The sequence below is a fragment of the Poecilia formosa genome, unplaced genomic scaffold (genome assembly GCF_000485575.1).
Source record: "Poecilia formosa unplaced genomic scaffold, Poecilia_formosa-5.1.2 Scaffold113, whole genome shotgun sequence".
NCBI lineage: Eukaryota > Metazoa > Chordata > Actinopteri > Cyprinodontiformes > Poeciliidae > Poecilia > Poecilia formosa.
This window is the reverse complement of record NW_006800052.1, coordinates 1,623,117-1,641,115: the sequence shown is the minus strand read 5'-3', so window position 1 is coordinate 1,641,115 and position 17,999 is coordinate 1,623,117. Positions and strand designations below refer to the sequence as shown.

Genomic DNA, 17,999 nt, shown 5'->3' with positions numbered 1-17,999 from the left:
TGTTATTTTGTACCAGTTAATTTGTCTGAAATCTTGCCAAATATTGCAAGAAAGTAGCTAAGTTGGTAACAATGATAGACTTGTTAACTGCAAATGTGCAAACAGGACCAGGTGGACCAGTCTATCAGTCAAACCTCTGATATGAGAGAGAAGAAGAGGACAGTGTTTGATTTTTAGACTTTTGCTGAGGTAGATAAGATTGGTGGATAAGATCAGTTTCACATGTAAGTATCGACACATCACCCATCTAAAAAAAAAAAGAAAGACAATCGGCTGATAAATCAACTGGTCAATAAATCGTCTGGTTGATAAATCAGTGCACCCCTGACATATAAATATAAATATTCACCTTCAAATCATAGCATTATATTAGTCCTCATCTGCGAAGTGTTGAATGAACATATTTTCCTGTATTCCATTATACAGATGTGTACGTTCTGTTTGTGTATAGCTGACTTAAATTCATATATTACATTTATACACTGTGGAGTTGAGCCACATATATATCTCCATCTTGAAATCTTAGTTTATTATTTACTTATTTATTACTACTATTTTTATTTGTTCTCAAAAGAACTGGATAATAGGAGAACCTATAACTAGAGAAACGCCGTCAATATCATCTGAACAAGTTGAATCTTTCACGGACAAAAGTCCTGATTTTGTGTCCAATACCGCCACCTACCGTCTGACATACCTTACTACAACAGCATGGTTGTGACCCAGAAGTAAAACACTTCCTGCTGCTCGGTGATCACTTCCTGAAGATCTGCGCTTCCAACAGTTTGGAAGAAATGGCGGAGCGGGGTGAATTATTCGGCAGTGATGGAGACAGCGACAACGATCAAAGAGGTACTGAAATCTCCCAGCTGCAAACTGTTCGGTGTTGGTTGTACAGTTGTCTCTTTAGGAAATGTAAATATTTTTTGCAACGTGACTCTCAGAATGTGAGCGTGATGATTGACCTGTAAAAGTGGAAGCTAAACGCGGCTCTCCGTGCATGAGACGTTAATCAAAATGATTTATTTTTGTCTGTTTTTTACGGAGCCCGTCTGAAGACATCGGAGAGGAAAGTAAATAATAAATAAAAAACTTTAACACTTAAACAAGTCGTGGCCATGATTCCTATTTTTTTTTCTTCGATGTCCCCAGACGGGCTCCGTAGTTTATTCCATTAAACATCTGAGATCAAAATATTTTAACTTACCAAAACATTAATTTACAGCGCTGATTTCTTATTAGTTTTGTGAAACACAGCGTTCAATCTCCAAACACTAATCAGAGCTAAGTTTACGCAAGCATTCAACATGAATACCATCTGTTTTGGTTGGATCAAAGACACGAGAAGCCAAGGTATGATTGTAGTTTTCTATATTTAACTCATAAATAAACGAAACAATTACAACAAAAGCTCTCTTCAGTCTTTTGGCTGTCAACCAACAGCATGTATTTTATCTTAAGACCATGTAAATAAAGGTGCATTCTTTAATATGGTATCCCAAGATTATTGAGATGATCTTGGTATTGCTTCTTTTCATAACTATGAACTTTAACAAAGAATATTCAGCATTTTTTTTCTCTCACGCCTACTAATCAGGACAAAACCTGAAGCCCACATTTGTCATGAAAAGCCTGATTAGTGCATCTCTTGTGCCACGCTTCAATAATAAAAAATTGGTTTCTTTTACGGCTTGGCAGAGTCCAACTCCGGCTCTGGATCAGACTCGGAGCAGGAGAGACCTCAATCTGCCAGCAACGCCTCCGGCAGCGACAGTGAGAGGGAGCGGGATGATGATGACGATGATGAAGGGCAGGAGGCAGGGAAGCCGAGCATGAACAAGGTTGGCACCTTTCTGTGCAGTTGTAAAATTCCACTTTTCCAAAGTTTCCATCTCGGTTTTATGCTGTGACAAATAAATTTTTTTCGTTGTTGTTTCACACTTATCAGTTGCAAAGGAATTTACCCGCATATCGCTTTATTGGATAAAAAGCTGCCTTTTAAAAAAAAACCATGAATGCAGGTAGCGTTAATTTGCATCAAAAGTGAAGCATAGCCCGGCCTCCCCTTCCTGCCTCACAGGAGCTGTTCGGCGATGACAGCGAGGACGAGCAGCGCAGTGGCAGCGATAACCAGTCGGAACGCTCTGGGAACCAGTCGGACGCCAGCATCCACTCCGACCAGGGGGAGAACGATCACTCGGACGCGGAGCAGCACAGTGGGTCGGAGCACGACCAGCGGGAGGAGGACGAGGACGATGAAGATGCAGGGAACCGGTCAGACGGAGGGAGCCCGGCGAGCAGCGGGATGTCCGGTGGCGGGAGCCCTCGTTCTGAGAGGGGCAGCGTTCGTTCAGACAGAAGGTATGGGATGCAATGAGTTTTGCTGGACAATAAATTGTCCCTGAAGTTATTGCGATAAATGATAATATTGTTGTATTGAGATCATTTTCAAGTAATAATGTAAAAATAATGGTAATGACATAATAATGATTCAGCTCATTCTCAAAGATCAATAAGCTTTTAAGTCCTAATGAACATTTAACACTGGGACTGTAAGACATTTTAAATGTGGGGAAATGAATAAACAAAACTAGAGAAATAACAAATAAAATGAACAAAATTGTCTTTTGTCAGGGACGTATGCTTTGAAGCATAAATGGGAACAGGGCTGTAAAGTCTTTTATTTTCTGTTGGATAAAAAAAAAACTGCAGCATGTCTTTATACATTGTTAAGAAAATAGGAATTGACTTAAAAAAAAGTATAAATTGGTATCAGCCAGCAAAAAAAAAGAAAAAATCTGGTCGGTAAATTTTATGACAAGTGAATTCTGACATTTTGTTGCCATGCGGATGGTGGCTGCTGGGACCAGACAAGTCATCTGAAAAAAATGAGAACAGTTTGTCTGTGAATAATAATGTGAGGCTCTGCATTATGAAAGTGACACAAAACATTGCATCCATCCAGGTTTGACTGAGAAGGAAGAAATGGAAAGTCCTCGGCCTAGTCAAAGCCCAGATTGAAACTTTACTGCGACTTGAAACAGGCTTTATTGTTCAAGCATCTCAGAGCTGGAAGTGAGGATGATGCCTTTACAGGGCAGGGTGTCCTAACTTTTCCTCATTTAGGAAACACATTTTTTATGTCTAATTAATATAATAATTAAAAGATTTTTCTCAGGGATACAAAAAAAAAGAGTTGAAATATGTGAAAATGTATCTCATTATTTGTGCTAACTTTTTTTTACATAACTGTATAGCTTGAAGGGAATTACAAACAAAACTCGCTGTTAACATGACCTCATTTCTCCATTTTGGGAATGTTTGTTGTTAAGCCGTCAGTCTCATTTCCCTGACTCCCTTCGTTGTGTCTCGGCACCAGCATGCACAGCGATCCCGGGACTCCGCAGTCGGGGCTGGGCACCCCTCACTCCGACGGGGGCGCTTCTGGCCAGGAGAACCAGTCTGACGACGAGAAGTGGGGAGGCGGCGCCAAGAGCGACCAGTCCGAGGACGAGGAGGAGAAGCGCCACTACTCCGACGAGGACAGGGAGAACTCTGACGACGACGGGCCGAGGACCAGGAAGCCAGGTACCGTCCCGTGGTTCTGAAGATGAGAGGGCCGACGCACGTGAAGAGGATCGCGAGGCGATGGGGCGCTAATCTTTACTGTTAAATGTGATCGTTTCATCTTGTGGTTAATACGAGACGAAGTTCTTGGCTTGACCTTTCGTGCGCGTTCACAAGCCTTCCTTCAGGGAAAACATGCTCGTGTGGAAGTTGCTTTGTTTTTCCTTCACATGCTCTGGATCTCATTCGTTGCAGAGTCTGCAAAGGGCAGCGACAGCGAAGATGACTTCATCAGACAGAAAACCAAACCCAAAGCCGCGTCGGACTCAGATTCAGACAGCGACGGCGACACAAAGAAACGTAGGAAATGTTCCTCCTTCCCATGAGAAGTGACATTTTGTTGCTTCCTATTTTTTTCTTTTTTTTTTTTTCAATGTGGTTTATTCTACCTTCTGATCTGCAGCAACGAAAGCGGCTGCGGACGATCTGTTTGGAGAAGCTGACGACATTTCTTCGGACAGCGACGCAGAGAAGCCGCCGACCCCGGGGCAGCCTCTGGTATCCATCCGTTCTCATTTGGTTATTTAATTTTTCTTCTTCATTTAGTCGTAGAAGCTTCACTCTGCATTGAATCCTACTCTGTGTGTGTGTGTGTGTGTGTGTTTGTGTGTGTGTTTGCCTCTGCAAAGGATGGAGAGGACGGCATGGAGGGGGAGCAGGCGGAGGAGGAGCCTGCGCCTGAAACGCGCATAGAAGTGGAGATCCCCAAAGTGAGCACAGACCTGGGGTCAGACCTTTATTTTGTCAAGCTTCCCAACTTCCTGTCAGTGGAGCCCAGGTCAGAATCCCCGAAATGTAGAAGTGAACACTGGAGATGGTCAAACATGTTAAAAAAAAAGAGATTTATTTGGAGTTTTTCCCTTTTGCAGACCCTTTGATCCTCAGTACTACGAGGATGAGTTTGAGGATGAAGAAATGCTGGATGAGGAAGGACGTACCAGACTCAAACTTAAGGCACGTCTCTGCTGAATCAAAATAGAACTGACACTTTTGTTATAGTAGCTGAATGTTTGCTCATTTATGCTCCTTTTATCCCACCGCAGGTGGAAAACACGATCAGGTGGAGAGTGAAACGAGACGAGGAGGGCAACGAAACGCGAGAGAGCAACGCGCGTATTGTCAAGTGGTCTGACGGCAGGTGTGTGTGTGTGTGTGTGTGTGTGTGTGCGCGTGCGCTAATGTGTTACAGCCAGCTTAAAGCTGCAGTATGTCGCTTAAATTTTTTATTTTTATTTTACATATTTATTGAAACTGTCGCCATGTCAAAACAGTATGGTATGAAACTGGTTGTGTGTGGGAAAAATTGAGCTTCTCTGCCTTCTCCCACTGCTAACTATAAACAACAAATCAGAAACAACAAATCTCAGCGCCGTCAATCACCTCATGTGTGCGCTGCTCATTCTTTGCTCTCTGCTACGCTGCACTTTCTTCCTGATTGCAGAGTCTGCCACGACCGCTCAGGCTAGTCAGGATGATGGCAGATAAACGGTTTACGGAGTTGTTTCTCTTCCACTAGAACATTGAGTAGCGAATACACAAGGTTGATTGACAGCGCTCAGGCATTCCTCCTCCTCCTGGGAGCGGTGCATTTCTTTAGACGGCAATAGTAGCGCTTGGAGGAGGTATATTAGCATGTTTTATTTTTTCCACAGACTGTCTATCTAATATTAAACTGTGACATAGGGACATGTCAAGTATGTAAAAAAACCCACATTTTTAATAGAAGTTACATCCTGCAGCTTTACCGGTGTGGTGTTATTGGTGTTTGACATGTTGTTTTTTTAAGCGTCCCGTTCTCACCGCAGCATGTCCCTCCACCTGGGCAACGAGGTGTTTGACGTGTACAAAGCTCCTCTCCAGGGAGACCACAACCACCTGTTCATCCGACAGGGAACGGGACTGCAGGGACAGGCTGTGTTCAAAACCAAACTCACCTTCAGGTAGCTCGCAACCGTTGCACTCCGGACTGAAATCTCTCACTCTCTGTTTGTTTGAGCAGCACAGAATGAGTAGCTAGAAATAACCCGACTGCGTCTTGCGCTCTGACAGCAGAACAAGCAGTAAACAAGCGTCAGTCTGCCAAAAAAACAAAACAAAACAACAACAACAACCAGGGATCATTCAGAAATGTACTCTATGCTGTAATTCTCTGGATCACCTTGTACAAGCTGGCCAGGTTTCTCTCAATAAGAGCCATTTAAGCCTCTTACTCCCCCCCTCAAGCCCACCTGAATGTTCTGTCTTCTCAGAACTCACGAGTCCGGTCAGCCGTCGTCCAGGCCTGGTTTTAGTGTGACCTCCACCCAGCCGGCTCCCGCACCGAACATTACAATATGTCTTGGTGGATTATTGGGAAGATTAGAGTCAAAGCTGTTCCCAGAGTACAAACTGTTTGGAGTAATGGTCTCTCTCATTTAGAAGGTGTTTTAATTTACAACGTTTGTTCCTTCAATATGAAGAAAACGATGTTTAGGTTATCTTTGAGCTGACTCGATTGAAGTAAACTGGCAAGCTACGTGATATGTTCCCATAACTTTCCAAGAATCAGAGTTTTCAAGGTACCAGACATCGAAGGTTACTTCCTGGATCTTAGAGGCTGCTTTCCATAACGTACGTACCGTACATTTACTGATGGGACACCCTCTCAGAGCTTTTGTGGCACTTTTCAAAAACGTAGAGGTTATGCACTGAAACTTAGAGATTAGTTTTCTAAAAATTTATCAGGCAATCATTGCTCTGTGACTGTTCTCTCGGAAATGTATAAGCCTGATACCCACAACTCTTTTTTTTTTTTTTTATCAGAAAAGAAAGACTGTTTTGGAGGAGAGTTGAGGGAAGTTTTAGGAACAAACATGTTAAGAGTATCTTCTCCTGAAGGACTGATCATCTTAGGAGTTAAGTTCAAGAGCTTAAAGATAAACTCAACATTATTCGTACCTCTGGCTTATTTAACTTTAAAGTAACCTTTAAATTTTACCAGCATGTTTGACTCTGGCTGGGCTCCTCCAACTTCAATTTGATTTAGACTATGTGGAGAGAAATGGAGATTAGGGTGATGGCAAGGAGGCCTGACAACCTCACACACTTGGGCGTCATTGTTGAAAATAAATAGTCAAAATATCAGTGGAGAAGAAGAAGACTTTGTTTGCTGTAATGCCAATTGAACTCTGTCTGTTACATTGTTTTGTAATGTAATTACAAAACAATAGTCTTTATTTCAACCCTGTGGTTGAAATAAAGACTCTAAATCTGCCAGAGGGGATGAATACTTTTGTTGCTTAGCTTTACATTTTACTCTCAAAAACTTTCTTGGATACTTTTCCGTCAGGGACACGTAACTTCTTGAAACTTTGGGGTTCGTGCTCTGCGCTTAGAAAATGCCTTTCCAGATCTAAAGGCTCAAGGAACCTCAAAATTTCCATTCCTCCTGGGACTTTTAAGGGACTTTTCAGGAATTTTCCTGGAACACCGAGGGCTAATTTAGGGAATTCAGCCCATATGATGAGGTGCATCGTAACCTGACACACTCCGGACATTACAGATTACTTTACAGAACATGGTACCAGGTTCTTGGAAGCCTGGCGATTAAAGGTTTCCTAGAAAGTACAAAAGGTGCGCTACACCTTTGATAATACAAATTTGAACTGGGTTGTTATGATGGTGAACAAAGATCCAAAATGTAACATCTGAAAGTTTCCTTTAGATTTTGCTTTATTGATTTATTTATTTTGTTTCTTTGGTGTTGTTAAAGTTATTCCAGTTTAGAAAATAACATCAATACCCACATTTAGTAATTTACCATTTATTGTGTTTTTCTTGTGCGTCTCCAGACCCCACTCCACAGACAGCGCCACCCACAGGAAGATGACGCTGTCTCTGGCCGACCGCTGCTCAAAGACGCAGAAGATCAGAATCCTCCCCATGGCTGGAAGGGATCCCGAGTCACAGCGCAACGAAATGATCAAAGTAATGTTCGCTTGGCATCCTGTCCATCCATGCTTTCTTTTTTTTTTTGCGTTGACCTTTCTTTGTGGAATCCTTTTGTCTCAGCTGAGGCTGAAGGGGTTTGCATAAGGCCGGCTGCTGATAAGCATCGTACCGGGTTACATAAAGGCACAACCTGCCGCACTTGCGTAACGAGGCCAAGCAGCTGTCGGCGAAATTTAAACCGTGTCAGCATCAACACCGAGGCTGGACGGGGATCCGCGGTCAACCCAAACAAGCCCGACCGATGGCATCGCCTAAAGTTTTATTGTCTGTGGGCATCGGCTGATGAGGAGGAGCCTCGGTGGGTGAATCTTCAGTCGGCGTGTCGGAGAGTGCTCCTGACAGTTACCGTAACATGTGGCTTATCGCCTGTCGTTTCTCGGTAAACAGCGTTATTACCATGAGACGGAGTCAGCAAAGCAGCTTTTGTTCAGAGGAACAGCTTATTCAAGCGAAGGAAGCCTGAGAACAAGATTTGGTTCACAAGAATTTCTTTTTTCCAAGCCAAAGCCGACCGGACTGGCAGGAGGGCGAGAACCCCGCTTCACTAAACCCAGTGACGTCTTAAAGGGATGCTTTTAGATTTATAAAGGGATTGTGTTGAGCTGATATCTCTGAGCGTATCGTTTTGTTTTGTCCTGACTGTTTTTTTTTTTGTTGTTTTTTTTGTTTTTTTAAATAACATCTAGATGCTTCAACTTATCTCCAGCAGCAGTAGCTTAAATGTCGGATTTCTAGAGAAAGGAGGATATAAATGAAATTGGAAAAGTTTAACTACAGGTCAGCATTTCCCTCCAGTAAAATCTTAACTGTATTAAAACCATTAATGAAGAGGGAAAATGTTGAGAAAACGTGTTTTGCTTTATTTTACAGATCCTTTCTGCTTTCATTCTCTTGATTCTTAAATACCTTCTATTGAGTTTTATTATACTATAGGGAATGATAAAGGCCTGTCACTAGCTCATTGCAAATACTCTTGAAATATTTTACTTGGACATGAAAGCAATCTGGAAACTGACAGAAAAATCAGAAAAATTGAGCTAAACTGTGGAATTTAGACGTGATGAGGTGAGGTGGAGCTTGTCATTTTTGAAGCCGTCCTCTGATTTTGGTAAGCATTCCTCCGTATGAAGGCAGAAATGTCTGACATTGCCCAAACATAAACACAGGACTTCTTGTAAATAATTTTATCTAGAAAAAAAAAAAAAACTTTAACGTGAACATTTATTGTCTAATTTGAGAATTAAAAGTAGTAAAAACAAGTCTTTAAAAAAATTAAGTGAAGCTTTTGCAACTGGAGTCACATCTGTCATTTCAGATGTCGAGGCCTTAACCTGCTGTTCAGATCGTTCCTTTTCGTTCCTTTGTTTGTTGGTGATGAAATCTTCTAACTACGTCCGATGTCCGTCTCGGCAGAAAGAGGAGGAGCGTCTGCGGGCGTCGATCCGCAGAGAGTCCCAGCAGAGGAGGATGAGGGAGAAGCAGCACCAGAGGGGCCTGAGCAGCAGCTACCTTGAGCCCGACCGCTACGACGACGAGGAGGAGGGCGAGGAGGCCATCAGCCTGGCGGCTATCAAGAGCAAATACAAGGGAGGAGGAGGCCTGAGAGGTAGCCGCACTCGTATTTTTTTATTTTTTTTTTCTGTTCATTGTTTGTTTCTCGCCGATATTCGTTCTTCACAATTCCCCCGTCTGCATTCCAGAGGAAAGAGCGAGGATCTACTCATCGGACAGCGACGAAGGCTCCGACGATGACAAAGCCCAAAGGCTGATGAAGGCCAAGAAGCTGGACAGTGACGAGGTAAGGCGCAGCGCCCCGGTGGAACAGGCAGGGGGCAGTGTGAGGCAGCACACTGTGGACGGTGAAACCTTTTCCACTTGTCCTGATGTGAACCGAACCGGACAGGAAGTCCTGACCGTTCCGAAGTGCGTGCGTGTTTGTTTACATCCCACAGCGCTGTTTTTCCTCAAATCAAGAGAAGACGATGTCAGAAAAAGCACACAGCTTGGCGTGACAAACAGAAATCGCCTGGAAGCCAGACTGAACGTCTTCTGCCGTCAGCTCTGTAATCCCTTCTTATCCTTTTGTTGTTCTCAGGAGGGCGAAGGATCAGGCAAGAGGAAGGCAGAAGACGAGGAAGAAACGACCACTAAAAAGGCTAAGAAGTATGTCATCAGTGACGAAGAGGAGGATGAAGAGGACGACGAATAGCTTTTTCTTTTCTTTTTTATTTTAATTAAATTTTTTTTATTTTTATTTTTTTACCTTTTCCGCTCTATCATCAGTGGTCAGTCCACCTGGCGTATAAATAGCCATGTTTTGTATATTTTCTTATGATCTGTGTGTGTGTGTGTGTGTGTGTGTGTGTGTGTGGGGGTGTGTGTGTGTGCGTGCGTGTGTGCGTGTTTTAGTTTGTTGTTTATTTTCTGTACAGCAGAGAGGTGAGAAATAAACGGTCGTCTTATGTAACCGAAGCTTCCCCGGGAAGCCTCCGCTTGTTTTTATTTTTGCATTATGAATCATGCATGAATCACACGGTTGTTGTGAGATTATAAAACATAATGTTTAGTTCGGCTTCCAGACAACAAACAAAACCTTCATTAGACGGCCGCCGGCGGCTCGACGAGGAGCCGATCGAATGAACCCAGAAGCTGCGACTGCTAATTTAGTTTTAGTCAAATGCCCTGCAGGTTTTGTGCTGGAAGTACTTGCGGTTTTTCAGCAAACGAAACGGACCCTTGAGCAAAGGGACTCGACAATGTAGTTTCACAAGAAACGACGAAGCTTGAAGGGCATTTTTGGATTTGAGATGTGGAGATGAGCGAGAGTCAAGCGCTGGAGGAGAAAATACATTTTGTTCCACTGTTTGTTACTAAATCACCCTTCCTAGTATTTGTTTTCTTACAAATAAAACCATTAAGAATGCAATTTACCTTAAACAATCCAGTTGAGCATTAAATGTTATTATCCAGGGCCTTGATTCTGCTTCAGTTCATTCATTTTGAATGATGCCATGCCAGCAGAGATGCACACGCAGCTCATAGAAAATCAACTTGGTTTATTTAAACCACCGATTCACAACAAAAGGTTTCTCAAAACAGTTCACCAAAAATGTGAGAAGATTGAGAACGAGCGGACCGGCTGAGAGCAGAGAGAAGGCCGCCGCAGAAACACTGAACCGTGTGAGGCAAAAAGCTCACATGCTGCAGTTATCATCACAGCAACGATTGCTGCGATGATAACTACAGCAATCGTTGCAAAATATACGAAGAATGCATAACATGAAGACAACAGATAAGCAAAAGTGGTCAGTGTGACCAGCAGCCTTAAAATGTATCAGCAGGATAACCCGTGTCGCCTGACCTATGACCTTTATCAAGTTTTGATCATGTGACTCCATCTTCCCTTCCCCAGAGTAGATGACATTAGGTTTCTGGAAGAAAAAAAACATTGCTGTCTTAACTTTATCAAGTTGATGTTTTTAACGTAAAAGTGTTTATGGTCCTTCCTCTGTAACGGATTTAAAAAGTAAGAGTGCTGAGAAACGGGAATACAAAAAATAACTCTGAAATGTAGCCTCCATGATGGACATTTGCTTCCTTTAGCTAAAGTACTATTTCATACAGCATTGCAAATTTATTTATTTATTTATTTCTCATAAATCCCCTAACTACCACAGTGTTGTTTCTTTTTAAGACATCTTTGACATCAAGGTATTTAGGATTTCAGGAAAAGTCAGAGTATATTCTGCTGGTTAAACCACAATTTTTTTTGTTTTGTTTTAGAAATATGACCTTATTTAAGAGGAAATAAGTGGGCTTTCCAACAATATGACAAAATTTACCAGGGAGAATTGCTACAATAAACAAAAGGTCAACAAGACACAATTTCCCTTACTTGTTATGCGAACCACATTTGGACTCTTAGTTCAAAATAATAGACTGAGATGCTGCAGCACAAATATTTGACACCAGTTTCGTTTAATTTGCAGAAGGTGGGCAGCAACTTCACTCAGGTGGGATAAGGATAAGCTTCGTCTGCAAAGAGACTCAAAGAATTTCACCGAGTTCGTTACAAACTCACAAAGTGATCCCCGACAACCGAGACCTATCTGTAGTGAAAAGTGAAGCGCTTTCGTCACATGGTACACGTCAGGTTGTTCCTTGTGATGAACATTGACATAGGCATGTATTATGCAACTTCTAATGTTGTTAAGTAACTGAGTAAAAGCCTGGAGTTCAAGCTGGGCAAATCAGGCAGTTTAGAAAAAGGACGCGCTGTGGGAGATAATAACCCCCTTCAGAAGCGTTTTCCCTGGCTGGATCTTTTTAATGGCAGCATTTTACTGTTTACCCTCCAGCAGATCCTGAAGCTGCAGCAGGATCATCAGCAGGTATGCAGCTCAGTTATCGACGTCAGTGCTCCAGCTGTTGGAGCACAGCGAGGTGAGGCATTGTGACTTGATCCCTTTTGAGCCGCACAGTAAGAGGAGAAAGGAGAGAACAAGAGCCGTGGTTACTGATTCATGTTCAGCTGCCAGAATGACGCACAGCGTCTCTCTCTCTCTCGCTCCCTCACACACACAGACATGCAGAGTGTCCCAGAGATGGACGACAGTCCTCCAATTGGACCAGTCTCACCACCCTGTCCAGACAGATCTGGCTGCAGCAGCCCAGAGGTGCAGAAGTTACTAGCTTACATAAAATGTCTGCATCCTCCCCCTGTGTGCCATCTACTCTGGACTGCAGTGTTGTAACAGAGCTGTTCATATTATCAAGTGTTTGAAAGTCCCTTAAAAAATTCATAATGAGGCTGTGGTGGGCAGCGCATCCCTGGAAACGTGAACTTTCCCATCGTTCACTCACAACAGGTCTGTGCATAGAAGACTGAAGAAGCGCGTCTCTTCAACCTGCTCACCTCGTGACAGACGCAGAATTCAAATTTGACTACACTGAATGTAAATGTGTGTGAGTGTGTGTGTGTGTGTGTGTGTTGCCTTTAAGGAGAAAGTGCCATCAACAGCGGTGTGTGCTGGGTTATCGCAGACTGCAGTGTGTTATGTAAACCCAGTTTCACTCAGCGAGGAGAAGGGAAGGGAGGGGAAGGCACTGCTACAGTCAGCACTGACTAAGAGGGGTGGAAATGAGGGGAGGGCTGCAGCATTTTACTTCTTTTTTTGTTTGTTTTTGTTTTCTCCTCCCAGTTGTATTATTATTTTTATTTTTTTCTGTCTGAATCTTTTCTTTTCCTCTGCTAGCAACCAAAATCTTTCCTGTCCTAATGGGGTCTGGAACTCTGGGACATCACATTCGCTGCAATAGAAAGTGCAGCCCTGCAGGCAGACTGTGAAAATGGCTGATTCAAGTTGCATAAAAAAAATAAAAAGAAGCTAAATAGGCAACCGTTCTGCCAATTAGGTCACAGTAAAGACACTGACTGGGTCAGCAGTAAGCCAGATTGCCTGGGAGGAAACAGTCCTCCAGTCATTTTTTCCAGTCATTTTTTGATACTGACTTTTATTTAATCCTTGCAGAGTTGCTGATGTTTGACTCCAGTGGCTTTTTGGTGAGAACCAGGGTGAACCCTGGAGAGGTCGCTGGTTCATCCCAGGCCGACACGGAGACACACAAGACAGACAACATGAACACGCTCACACTAAAAGGGCAACCTGGCCTCCAATTGACCTAACGTAGTGTAGTTTGGAACATACAGTGTTCAATGTGTGGACATGCATCATTGCAAATATACATGTCTGCACTTCAACACACCAGAGTCTTAGACAGGAGACAGTCGAATTACCTTGTAGCTGTGGTCAAGTTCAGAAACCTGTCAAAGAAAATAGAGTATAAGAGTTACCAGTGAAAACAATGGCCATTATGAATGAAGCTGCACAGTCTGCGGTACAAAATATTTAATGAACATGCAGAATCTGTTCATCATTCTCCATTAGTAGAATTGCTTTAAAGAACAATTATTATAAATAATTTGAAAATGATATATTGCAGAAAGTGATTCATTGAATTCTGCATGCTGGTTTGTTTTTTCTTCAAATAATCTAAGCCAACAAAAATAATAAAACTATGAAAACATTATTATGCTTTTGGGTTTGGGTTTGGTGACCTCCACTTTGAAAACAGTCTGGAAGCAACCTGGATGCTGGAGTATGTGTACGTTGAATGGTATGGATATTTTTTGTTTGTTTGTTTGTTTGTTTTCATGTCCAGCAGTGTGGCAGTCAGAACTGTTGTATGAGTGTTAAGGTGAGGCCCAGTATATTTACTTTCACAAGTGGAGCAGTATGGCTTACGCCATGACGCCCCACTATGGTGAAACTTTGTTAGGGTTTTTCTCAAATGTAATGGACACAGAGATGAAGAAGAAGGGAGAAAAGGAGAGGAAAAAGTTTAAGGGAAAAGGAGACAGAAGTAGAAGAGAGAAAAGAGAACACAATTAAACATCTTGCATGTTGTAGTCTGGCTCTAGACCTGCAGAAAGACAAATCAAAGGAATCATAAGAACAAACAACATATTAATAACATTTATGGTTACAGATAAGAGGGCCAAATACCTTCCTAACAGTGGCTGTAACATCTGTTTTGGCCCCATTGGATTGAGCAACAGCCTGGTGGAGGTCACAATAAATACATCCACCATCTTTACAGGAATAAATAGGTGGTCAATAAACAATGATTATTAAGGTGACTCATCATTATTTTCAAACACTTCAGCATTATGCAACATGAGCGTGAATCGGCACAATAACATTATAGTTTCAGTTTTTGGGTATATAGGTCAGCGGCTTCCGTCTCCAGTTCCAGATGGTCGGCGTCTTGCATGTTGGGTGCAGCCATGCTTCAACGGCTCCTTGTCAAATGAACACCCTGCAGATTCAGACGTTCTTCTGAGGAGACGGTGCAACCTCTTGAGTTGAGTGGAGATTAAAATGTTGAAGGACAAGGGGCTTTCAAGAGAGGTTTAGTAAGGAACCACTGACTCCCACTCACTCCCACTGATATAAACTCAATCTATTATTTAAAATTCATTTACAACGGGAGAATCGTGTAAATATAAATTACTGTTTTGTAATTTTATTAGCCGCTTAGAAAGCTGATTTTTCTATGTGACATGACTTCTTTCACTGCATGTTATGATCTGTATTATCACAGTAAACCAAACGTGGCTGATTAACAGTTTTTTTTTTTGGTGGTATTTTATTATCGTGATATTAATATGCATGTTAACCAGCTACTGCTGAATATCAGCCATATGCTTGAATGTAGTAAATGAGCACTTTGGTGATGAGGCAAACATGAACACACACACACACACACGCACGCGCACACACACACACACACACACACACACACACACAGACTACTGTAGATATGACGTGAGCTGCAGAAATCATTATTCATTATTCAGTCTAACTAATAACAGACTGAATAATGATTTTTACTCTCTTCGTTTACCGTGGGACTGTTTCAATGTAAAACAATTGTTTGAGATTTTTTATCTGAACCTCTCAGCGTCACTATAACCTTGACAAAACCATTACGTAGTATTGCCTTTCTCTGTAGGTATGAGATTAAATTTGTGGAAAATGAATGCATTTTATGAGACATAAAGTCCTTGACATGTCCTGTCAAGTCTTGTGTACGTTTGTCACTTTTTTCACTCATCCCCTTTTGTACAATTTATATAAATTGGGGATAATTGGTGTAGTACTTCCATGTTTCTCCTGCATCATGACATGCTTCGTTACTTTTAAAAAAAATATTTTCCATACTTATTGATCGCCTAACCCTCTGTGGATAAATATTCAGTGTTCTATAACGAATCACAATAGGCCACTATGTTGTTAAGTTAAACATTTAGAAAGCTCCCCGAGGGGCATGCAGCACAGAGAGGTGGGTAAATCCTCTCTGTGGATTTACCCACAGAGACTGTCTGTCTGTGCAGACTGTCTGCACAGACAGACAGTCTGCATGGTATAGCATGGAATTAACTTATATTTCATCCCATTATTGGGGCGATATTGGTTTTATACTTGTATTGATTTGATAGCATTGCAGCCTCGTGAGTTGTTCGCTCGACGTCTTGGAAGTTGCAGCACTCGTGGTCAGAATGAGTGTCAGTCTGGTTTGCTGGAAACCAAATTGTGTAAGCTGCACCGTCAGATGTGAAGGAGGGTGACTTTGCAGCATTACTCACTTAACAGCTGCATGTCTTTCTAAGATATGGAAATGCAAGTGTGAAAAAAAGTATTGCCTAATTCATGTTATATGCTTTCTGTTACATTATGCAGTAACAAACTGAGGTATAATCATTCAAGGCTCAGCCATCAGTCAGATTATTGTAATAAAAAAAACGTAGCTAAATGTGTGTTTGTCTAGTTCGCACATCTTCGAGAAGCATACACACACACACTAACACAAGTAATCAATTAGTCAAATGCTCTAACTGGCTGACATTAGTGAAATAGATGCAAAAATATGCAAAGGTAACAGTTCTTAAAAGTTTATTTGATCGGCATCAGTTTTCATGCTAAGATGGTAGGATTCAATAGTTTTTCTTTTAAAGTCTCTTCTATTTTTTCTTACATTAATTCAAACAATCACTCCAATCGATATCTCTGTCTGTTTTTCACCCATATGCCGTTTGCACCACCTCGGATCTAGACACTCTACCCTGCTTGCGTTTCTGAGCTCGGTGCCCTTTACTCCTGTCTCAGGATGTTCCTTCCCCCTGCTGCTGCTTATATAAGCGGCTAATAAATAAGAAAAAGAAACACAATACTTTGCTCTCACAACAGGATCCCCACACACTCACACATGACAGTGACCCGGAGCGTGCTGCGAGGGTCGTAGCTGGAACATTTTCACACAAGCAGGTGTGCAGCCAGCAATCACACACGTGTGCACACACCTCCCGGAAAACAAGCCAATTCCGTATCATCTGGAGTTTTTTTCTGTTCCTTGTGACCTCAGCAATTTGGGTCAGCGTGTTCTGTTGAAGGAACAGAGCCTAATCTGTAAACAACAGGCTACCTTCAACTGTGAGCAGCTCAGAGCAGAAGATTACACTTGAGCTTTTTGAGAAAGAAGAGGAAAAACAAAGCAAACAGGAACAGAAGGTGACCTCTTGTGCTGCAGTTCCTTCAAAGACAGAAACTTTTTATTTTTTTATTTTTTGGCGAAACGGTAAGATGTCTGCTCAGAAGCAACTCTTTTTCAACTTTACAATGAAATCCCCACTCATTGCTTTAGACAACAGTGCTGCCATGCAACCAGCTGGCAGTACATCAGAAGCAACGTGGGGTTTAGTGTTTTAGCCCTGAGCAAAGCTGGTGCATGGAAAGCCCAAAGCGCAAACCGGCGAGTCTCCCTAAGTGTTTTAATGTATTATGAGTCTGTGTGGACGATACGCTGTTTGGCCTCAGTCATTGCCCCAATTGGTCTCATCTAATTAACCTTTTAAAAAGAACTTGGTGATATTTAAAAAAGAGGTGAGCTTTAAGGAATAAAACTTTCAAATAATTTCCCTTCTGTTGCCGCCGTGTTTCAGAAGACCATTACCCACAGACAGACTCTGCACCAGCACCAAGTGAGTGCATGAGTTGGCTCTTTCCAGTTCCCTCCCAGCACATAAAAACATGCATGTTGAGTTAATCTTTAAATAGTCTGCATGTGTGTGCATGCATGTTTGTGCATCTCTGTGTTTTCATAAAAGTAAAGGTTAAAGACACTGAACTGGACTGGAGTTTCTTTAGAGGTATCAGGATAAATAAAGTTAAATTCATATATAAAGAATCATGATTTATTTGCTCTTCTACTTTACGTTGGCCTATCAAAGAAAATACTGACAAAATATATAGACATTTGTAATTATAATACAATCTGCAGAGACCAAGGGGTAGCCATGCCTTTTTTTAAGGGATTGTAATGTTACAGTTTTATTAAAGGGGCGGTATTATGTAAAATTAACTTTTTTGAACTATACGTCATGTTTTAGTGTTATTCCCTCATCAAAAACATACCTGCAGTGTTGCCTTGATTGTTTCATGCATGTTTAAGAAATTGTTTAATCTCCTCCATGACAACCATTCAGCTATGCAAAACGCCTGGTTGGACCAGCATCGCCTTTGAAATGCAGCTCCTTCTCGGAGCTTCTGCCTTTCCCCACAGCCCCCCTCGCTCAGCTCCTTCAGACTAGCCAGCAGCAGCAAATTAGCAAACACCTGGTGAAACTGGGAAACTGCTGAGCTCATTATAGGAGCTACTTCTCAGTGAAACGCTCCGTAAAAATGTTTTTAAAAGACTAATAGAGAAGCAATGTTGTGACGACTTCCTGAAGGCGGAGTTTCAGAAAGAGCAGGAGTTTTTAA

At 42.0% G+C, this 17,999-nt stretch overlaps 1 protein-coding gene and 1 long non-coding RNA gene across 3 annotated transcripts; both read left to right on the top strand.

Annotated features, from left to right (window-relative positions):
- The first annotated feature begins 739 nt into the window (after positions 1-739).
- leo1 (LEO1 homolog, Paf1/RNA polymerase II complex component) lies at positions 740-16,961 on the top strand. 2 transcript variants are annotated; one of them, XM_016675424.1, is made up of 15 exons: positions 740-852; positions 1,699-1,841; positions 2,081-2,361; positions 3,380-3,588; positions 3,823-3,927; positions 4,031-4,125; positions 4,257-4,405; positions 4,497-4,581; positions 4,671-4,765; positions 5,433-5,567; positions 7,458-7,593; positions 9,031-9,223; positions 9,318-9,415; positions 9,713-9,967; positions 10,027-10,285. In XM_016675424.1, exons 1-14 carry the CDS (start codon positions 795-797, stop codon positions 9,824-9,826), a joined length of 1,896 nt encoding a protein of 631 aa, XP_016530910.1. In that variant the 5' UTR covers positions 740-794; the 3' UTR covers positions 9,827-9,967; positions 10,027-10,285. The 2 variants fall into 2 exon arrangements, with proteins under 2 accessions (XP_016530910.1, XP_016530911.1); XM_016675425.1 differs by lacking the exons at positions 9,031-9,223; positions 9,318-9,415; positions 9,713-9,967; positions 10,027-10,285 and adding an exon at positions 16,713-16,961.
- On the top strand, positions 7,602-8,829 carry LOC107837105 (uncharacterized). Its single transcript, XR_001663096.1, has 2 exons — positions 7,602-7,915; positions 8,005-8,829. It is a non-coding gene; the product is annotated as an uncharacterized LOC107837105 (long non-coding RNA).
- Positions 16,962-17,999: the final 1,038 nt, after the last annotated feature.

Excerpts from the sequence above, each read along its gene's own strand:
- leo1 (XM_016675424.1), top strand. The coding sequence starts at position 795 with ATGGCGGAGCGGGGTGAATTATTCGGCAGTGATGGAGACAGCGACAAC. Across the intron at positions 853-1,698 it reads CAGCGACAACGATCAAAGAG|AGTCCAACTCCGGCTCTGGA; the intron begins GTACTGAAATCT and ends ACGGCTTGGCAG. Across the intron at positions 5,568-7,457 it reads AAAACCAAACTCACCTTCAG|ACCCCACTCCACAGACAGCG; the intron begins GTAGCTCGCAAC and ends GTGCGTCTCCAG.